The sequence below is a fragment of the Mesitornis unicolor genome, unplaced genomic scaffold (assembly GCF_000695765.1).
Source record: "Mesitornis unicolor isolate BGI_N332 unplaced genomic scaffold, ASM69576v1 scaffold33229, whole genome shotgun sequence".
Taxonomy (NCBI): Eukaryota; Metazoa; Chordata; class Aves; order Mesitornithiformes; family Mesitornithidae; genus Mesitornis; species Mesitornis unicolor.
The window spans coordinates 1,165-9,226 of NW_010205794.1; the positions used below are offsets into that span (position 1 = coordinate 1,165).

Sequence of the window (8,062 nt, forward strand, 5' to 3'; positions counted from 1 at the left end):
ATATTTTGTTGCCTTTTTTGGTTTTCCTTTTTTCTTCTCCTTTTTATTTTTTTTTTTAATTTTTTTCTTCCTTAATCTGATCGGAGTAGCAGGACGGTCGGGACGGCGGTGGCCGCTGCTAGGGCTCCGGGGGGACCGGGGCTCCGCACCCCGGCCGGGAGCTGCTCAACCCGGTGACCGCTCGGGTACCTGCTGGCTCTCTAGGAGCACGGAGGAGTCTTTCTGAGAAGGTTGAAATACAAAGTGTTACAACCTTCACATGCCTACTAATTGTATGCAATGCCTTCTTTTTCCCCCTTTTTCCCCTCCCCCCTTCCCCTTTCAGAGAGGCAGCTCCACAGTGCGTGATTGAAATGGAGCTAAGTAGTTTCCTTCAGGCATTTGGGTTTTTGGCGAAGGGCCAGCCCTGCTTCCCAGTAGCCTTCAGAGGCATTTAAACTCGGAGAGAGCTTCACTTCGGTCCCTATTACTGATCTACCTAATGAGGAATTTAAATTAGCCGGGAATATGAAAGTTTAACAAGATCTTAATAAATGTTTTGGGTCGGTTTTTTTACCCGTTTTCGTGGAAATTCAATACACTATTGTGCTGTCCCTGTCGAAACCTTTTTTGTTTTTAACCTACATTGCAAACCAGTTACCTAATTATAGACAAATACACAAATACTGCGTGCAGCAGTGTGTTTGGTTTTAGGGTTGTTTGGGGTTTTTAGGATTTTTTTTCCCTATTTTTGTCCAGCTCCTAGCCTAGTCGGAGCATGTGACCCAGTTTACTTGAGCTGTACTGGGGGAGAAAGAAGGCTGCTCCCATGGCAGCTCTGCTCTTGGACAGACAGGAAGGGGCTGTGAGGGGAATGTGTGGCATTTGGGATCAGGTTTTGCTACTGAGCTTGGAAGAGATGATCTTGCTAAAATGAGTAGAGTTTGATATGGAAACTTAGTGTGTCCATTTTCTGTGTAGCGCTTCCGTATGGATCATTTCCTATAGTGGAAAGAATAATCCCAAAACATCAGCTTGTTGCCATAACAGTTCATACCCCGTTTGGTTTTTTTTGTGTTTGGTTTTTTTTTGTTCTCTGAAAATGGCTAGAAAGTTAGCAAAGTGAATTGAAACTGAAAAAAACACAGCTTCACCCATTTAGGGTGGTTTTAGTTTTTGTTTTGTTTCATTTCGTGGAGTAGAGGGGAATGCGGTGGGGGGGAGGTTGTTCATGTACTGTTGCATGTATATTTGAACAGAGTACTTTCTTGGCAGATGGTCAGGGTTTTAAAAGGAAGTCTCCTTTGGCATTGCGTGAAAGAAAGAGAGAGATGACTCATACAGTTGCACTCTTGGCCAGTAGATAAAGTTCTTGTTCATTGTGGGACTCCCAGCAGGACCTCAGAGTATTTGCATCCTATAGAATAGGACATTTCTGTTTGGGAGCTCTTCTCTCCCCTCTCCTCTGTTGTTGCAGTTCCCTGTGTTCCTTCGAACACTCTCAGGAACAGTTGGGAGTTTATGTGGCGTGCATGCCAGTGCGCTTGGAAATGACATTCTTTGAAAGTCAAGTGTGCTGCCTTCTCATGCACAGGAAATGGGAGGATGTCTGCTGCTCCATTGATGTCCCCAGAAGATGGACCGGCAGCTCTGCAGCCATGCTGAAATGTGGCTTTGTTTTCTGACACTGCGTTTGGGTTTTAACTGTGTGTCAGAGCACGTTGTGTTCAGTTGGGTCCTTTCAGCCTCATGTTTGTGTGAAAGAGAGATACAAAACAACTTGAAATTAGAGCAGGCGCAAGAGCGAAGTGTAATTGTTTGTTGTGGTTCTCTATGGTCCTTTTCAATGTCAGCCTACTGAAAACACAGATTTTATGATGAGAGTGATGATAATTTGACTGAGTCATTAGAATGCTGTGTTGGAAACCAAAGCTGACTTGCACCTTCAGCAGTGCGTTTGAACTCCTGCCCAGGTCTTGAAAACTGATTTCTTTTCATCGTAGCAGTCACCTAGTTACGGCTGGAGAAGCCTTTAATTTGTTTTGAACCTAGAAACCTCAAATCGAACATACTACATTCCTGCGTGCTTTTTGAAGTGTAAAATACAATTGGGTTTATTTTTAAGCAAGCTTGTAACTTCTCTCTTTTTTTTCTTCCTTCTCTTTCACCCAGACATGTTTGGAGCTGGAACGGTATCTTCAAAGTGAACCCTGTTATGTTTCTGCATCTGAAATAAAATTTGATAGCCAAGAGGATCTCTGGACCAAAATTATTCTGGCACGTGAGAAAAAGGAATCTGAAACTGAATCTGAACTGAAGAACACGTGTGTTCCAAAAGAGGACAATCTTACTAGTCAGAACTTAGAGACCAACAGTTTGAATTCTGATGTGAGCAGCGACTCTTCAGACAGCTCTGAGGAGCTCTCGCCCACAACAAAGTTTACCTCTGACCCTATAAGCGATGTTTTAGCCAGTTCAGGAAACTTGAGTTCATCTGTCACTTCCACTCCCCCTTCATCTCCTGAGCTGAGCAAGGAGCCTTCTTCCCAGCTATGGAATTGTACGCCGGGTGAGTTGCATTCACCGGGGAAAATTCGTACTGGTACCGCTGGAAAGACTGCAGAAAAAGGTACACCCGCCAATGGAGACACCTCGCCAGATGGCAGAAGGCGTGTTCACAGGTGTCATTTTAACGGTTGCAGAAAAGTTTACACCAAAAGTTCACACCTGAAAGCACATCAGCGCACTCATACAGGTTAGTAACCGTATGCTTATTAAGCATTGGCAAGTACTGTAGGGAATACCCCTGATGGTGGTGGTGTCACAGCGTTACACAATCACTGGGTGGGAGCCCACGTTTGGAGAGATGATGTAATAGTGGTAGAGACTTACCAGCATGGACATCACTTCCTCATTCTCTTCGTGAGCGAGCTGAAGCCAAGACAGTTGGTGATGTCTATTTGTCTGCTGTCATAGCAAATAGGAGCCACTCAAATAAATAGGCCATAGTAGGGAAGCTGCAGCGCCATGCAGTCTTCAGGAGCAAAGGTCTGGCCAAAGTAGGTACTAGACCTTTGTTGACATTTATTTCTAAAGCAAAAGTGAGCCAAGGCTTTCTTGCGACAAAACAAGCGTTGTGTCCAAAAATCAGTCAGATTACTAAATACTTGAGAGCTTGTTTCATGGTTTGGTCTACATCTGGTCTATTCAGTCAGACATCCCAAGGCCTTAATTATATAAAGTATAGCTATAGTTGTAAATCATTTAGCAGTGTTGTGTGCCATCGTTATCGGCAAAAATGTTGGAAAGTCATAGTGTGTTTAGTCCTTCGAACATACCTGCCCAATTAGACTTAAAAATATATGATTTACTGCATAATTTTATCCCAAAATACTGAGCAAAAGCGTTTTATTGTTAATGGAACCTGAACTAAAAATAACAATCCTATGTGTTATTGGGAAGGAAAGTGAGGAAGATAGACACTTCAGGGCTTTCATAAATATTTTATGGTTGAAGTAGTGCAATGATTTGCTTGTTTGAGAGTTATTATTTGACATCCCTTTATGACAGCAGTTAAGATATGTAGAGCTGCGTCTTGGCTTTATAGTCATCGTTTAACGTGAGGAGTTGGCCTGGCGTTCTTGGTGTACCAATCCAAAGACCTATACAGGTTGTTTTATTTCTCACCCCCAGGATGTGGAAATAGAATTCAAGGAAAAGATCCTATTTTGACTCATGAACTCAGCATTTTGTGGCTTTTATGGGAAGTCTGAGCAAGCTCGTATGCTCCCATTGTCATGCAGAAGTCAGATAAAACATGATTATTTCAAGAGAAAAGAACAACTTCCACTGAAACCGTGGTGGCTGAGCAGGCGTAAATAGCTGCCGGCCTCAGAAGTATTGCAGAACTGTTGTCCTGGTGGCGTCTGGCTGGGAATGTTCCTGTGAATGGAAGTGGTATTTCGTGAATGCTGAAATAGCAGTGTTCAAAGTGGTGTGCAGGCTCTTCCAAGAATATGTGGCTCAGCAGAAAGGAGGTTGCATGTTATGCAGATGAGTGAGTGACAGAGGACTTTGATGCAATACAGTAGCCCAGTTGCATTTTGGAGCCTGTCTTTAATCACCTTTATGAGGTGAATGATACCTATTTGGGAGTAACCTTGCCATTATGGGTGAACAGGAATGGTAAAAGGTTGGATTTCTTTGTTTCCTGTGAGCCTGTTTTATCACTTTTTTAATAAGAATGAGATTATTTGATGTGCTGTTGCAGCAAAATAGTTATATAGGAATCATGTGGATGAATTTTGCAAGCCTTCTTTGCCTACGTGTTCTGAAGCATTCAGATAGGTTAAATAAAATTGTCTGTCTTTAGGGGGTGGAGGAGGTTTACATAGAAAATGAATGGAATAGCACCTATCTTTCTTTGAATGAAGTCATGACTAATATGCAATTTGCTTTCTTTGTAGGGGAAAAGCCTTACAGATGTTCATGGGAAGGGTGTGAGTGGCGTTTTGCAAGAAGCGATGAATTAACCAGACACTTCAGAAAGCACACTGGTGCCAAGCCTTTTAAATGTAGTCACTGTGACAGGTATGTAACTGAAATACACCTTTTAAGTTATTTTTAATGCTCATTGGAATGTGAGTCTAGGCTGCTTTTCAATTGTGAGGGAATCATTTGGGAACACAACTGACTGGTATTTTTTAGGGATTATTGCATAGTTAGGCTGGAAAAAACCCTTCCATTTTACTAATCATTGGGATGTGGTTTGTAGCCTGGTGTTGCAGATGAGTGTTGAGAAGTCCCTAGTGTTACCACCCGTCTGGAGAGCTCCTGGGTACCCACAGACACCTTGAGTGCTCCTGTGTATCCAGGGAATGCCAGATCCCTTTTTTTACCAGCCGTGTTTTGGCGTAGCAGAGTGAGGGGGGTGCCTTGGCTACGCGTACAGTGTTGTGCGTGCCAGCAACCGTGTGCTAATGTGCAACCTGCCTCTTGCCTTGCAGGTGTTTTTCCAGGTCTGACCACCTGGCCCTTCACATGAAGAGACACCTCTGAATGGGTCAAGAGGTGAATCCTGCAGGCTAAGAGGTGTCAAGGTTGAAGAGCCTTGAGCGGAGGGATGCGTGTTCCAGCCAAAGCATGCCATTTTGCACCCTACCCAGTTGCCTCCAGGACCTCACTTCCTTGAAGGTCTTTTGAGGGCTAATAAGTCATGTAAGAAACGGCATAGCAACCGCGGTGCATGATGTTTGGGGTTTCCTGGACTCATACACTGGTATCTAACCTTCTGAGTGGCTCCTAAGCCTTTGCCGTGAGCATGTGCACTGAGAATGTTAATGATTGGGCGACTGTATGCGATGAGGATCTCTCGATGACTGTATGCTGAGGCACATTTTTTTTCTTGTGGTTGTTTTATAACTGTAAGAGAAAAAAAATAGTCTGAATGTCTTGTGTGTGAGGAATATCTTGTGAGATGGGACAACCACCAATCATTTCCAAGGGGTGGGGGGAGGGCTGTCTGCACCTTTTTAGAGGGAAAACAGAGAGGGGAAAGGGGGGAATAAAAAGAGTCAGGATGCCAGAATGGAGATGGGGGGACCTCCCCATTCCTGCGTGAGAGGAGCTTTAGGTGTCTGGTGCAGCTATTAAACGTGCAATGTGTCAAGTAGCTTGTTTTACTTGCTACAGAGCTCATTTGTAATCCATTGTATAAGCTGTGTATTTACAAATGTAACACAACTATAACTTTTCATTATAATACAAAGGTTATTGCATGGTTCTGGGGAACTATATGCTTTTCCATTCTTTAATCAGGACTGCAGTTTTGATTCCAGTTAAGAGCAGCTAAAATACAATTGGTCTAATGTTACATAATGTATGGAACATGAATATTTTTTTCTGTTGGGTGGATAAAACCACTATTGGTTAGAAACTGATTTTTCTCATGCAGCTAATTTTTCTCTTATTTATGCCTTGAGGACTAACTTCTGGTTTTCTAGCTGTTAATGCACTGTTGACCTTAATAATGGTGCCTTATGCAAGTGACCTTCTCTTGTAGGGGGTCTTATACAGGGGTATGGGTGATGCATGCTTTATTAAGGCTCTCTTTTCACCTGGCATTGTACTGTATCAAATGTATAATAAGAGGGGAAAAAAGCTTACTTCCAGGGTCCTCCTTCACAAAGACAAATAAAGAGAAAAGTCCTTCATGTCAGTACAGTATTTGTTTAACTTAGACAATTTGACTGTGTTACAGTATAATGCATACGCCAATTGAATACCTGACCAGTTCTGCCACCTTGAGACTTTTTTTATATTGACCTTGCACAACAACTGTGTATATACACACCCCAACTGTACTTAATATGTTGAGTTTTCATGCATATTAAAGATACAGAAGTATTAAAAGATGTATTTGCTTAAAAGGCACAAGTTTCACATCTATATATCTAGCTATCTGTTGGTCATACAGAAAGAAACTATATTACTTTTTTTTAAAAGTGGGCAGAAAAATAATTGTGTATGTATATTTGTGTGTACAGTCTGTGTATGTGTGTATATATATAGATAATATATAAATATTTTTTTTAAAAGGAAAAAAATTAGAACACATAGCTAGAAAATGCCACAGCCCATCAAAATATTCCCTCTCCCCCCGCAAAACAGTCATTAAGGAGACAAAGAAATGAAAGATACAGTTAATTAAAATCTAGCATTGTTAGAGGCTTTACCTTTAGCTTAATGGTATGCTAAAGGCTCTGTTGGCATTCAGTCCTTCTCAGACTGCTGACTGTGTTTTGTAGTTATTAGGTTGTCTGGAATAGCGTATCTGTGGCCATTTAAGAATGATATGAACCGAATATTGGCATGCGAAAAGAATATTAGCTGTGTGCAGATGCAGTACACTCGGGTTTTGGCCTTCCAGCTTACTGGAGGACCTGTGAGTGAGCTAGTCGTTGTGGTGGTTGAGCTCTAATTTTACGTAGTTCAGCTAAAATAAAGACTGTTTTTTCCTAGAGTAGAAATAGTCTGTCCAAAAGCAGTACTTTTTTTTTTTTTTTTAAACCAGCTCACTACAGTCGATGCAATGAAACATGTGACCCGTTTCTTTTTCTGTTTGTTATTGGTCTTGCTTACTATGCTAATATTTTGGTATATCTTCCTGGAAGTGTATGTAGATAAGTGGTTTAAAAAAAAAGTATATGCAAGTGATCTGATTCTAAGGAACACACAGGCTTAAATCATTCTCATTTCATTTTTGGTTTAAATTGCCTGAAAATGCACTTTTTTTTTCTTCCCCATAACAAGCAAAATTTCCCAGAAAATGGATTTCTATTTAGAGTTGAGTTTTGTTGGGTTTTTAACTCCTTGTTTGCATTGTCCTTGGCTTAGCCATAATTCTTACAAGCAAGAAAGTAAACAAAAGCAAAAAAACAACAAAACAACCCCAAACAAAAAAAAACCCTTAAACTTGCACTGGCTTGTCTCAATTGTGAAATATCATCAGACTTGTGTGGATGGGGTGGGGCTGTGTGCCATATGTCAAATGCCTGTAATTTTCTTAATAAGCAAGTACATTTTGTTCAGGTGATAACTGAGCCTCAATCAAGCTGAAAAAATAATAAAAAAAACAAAAACATTTTTGCTTGAAATTTAAGAAGAAAAGGTTTCTATTAGTGAAATTTCTTTTTTTTGTTTTTGAAGCACCCTGTTATCTAAAGAATCTCTTTGTAAGATTTTTGTAAAAATTTTGTTTTACAAGATTTTATTTGAAATTGTTTTTTGCAAGATTGTTATATTTCTGTATGAATGTATTTTTTATTGGAATAACATAAAAAGAAATTCTTATCAGCATCATGCGTCTGGTTTCTTCTTTTTCCTCTCTCAAGTCCTACATACCAACTGATTTCAAGTACTATGTCAATACTTTGCTTTGAGTCACCAGGTCACAGGTACAAACACCACTGGGTCATGTCGCTTTGTGGAAGACAAGCCCTGATGAGAAAATAATTTTGGCAGTAGAATCTAGAAGTTCTTCCATATCTGAAAAGCTGTTGTTGACTCATCTTTTGTCTCAGCG

General features: G+C 40.9%; 1 protein-coding gene across 3 annotated transcripts in view; it reads left to right on the top strand.

Annotated features, from left to right (window-relative positions):
• KLF6 (Kruppel-like factor 6) overlaps positions 1 to 7,835 on the top strand; it is an 8,726-nt gene extending 891 nt beyond the window's left edge. Inside the window, exons 2-4 of one of the 3 annotated variants that reach the window (XM_010191541.1) lie at positions 2,152 to 2,734; positions 4,446 to 4,569; positions 4,986 to 7,835. In XM_010191541.1, the coding sequence (XP_010189843.1) occupies positions 2,152 to 2,734; positions 4,446 to 4,569; positions 4,986 to 5,037 (759 nt within the window). In that variant the 3' untranslated portion in view covers positions 5,038 to 7,835. The remainder of the gene's footprint in view (positions 1 to 2,151; positions 2,735 to 4,445; positions 4,570 to 4,985) is intronic. The other 2 variants (XM_010191542.1, XM_010191543.1) reach the window with 2 other exon arrangements.
• The last annotated feature ends 227 nt before the right edge of the window (positions 7,836 to 8,062 follow it).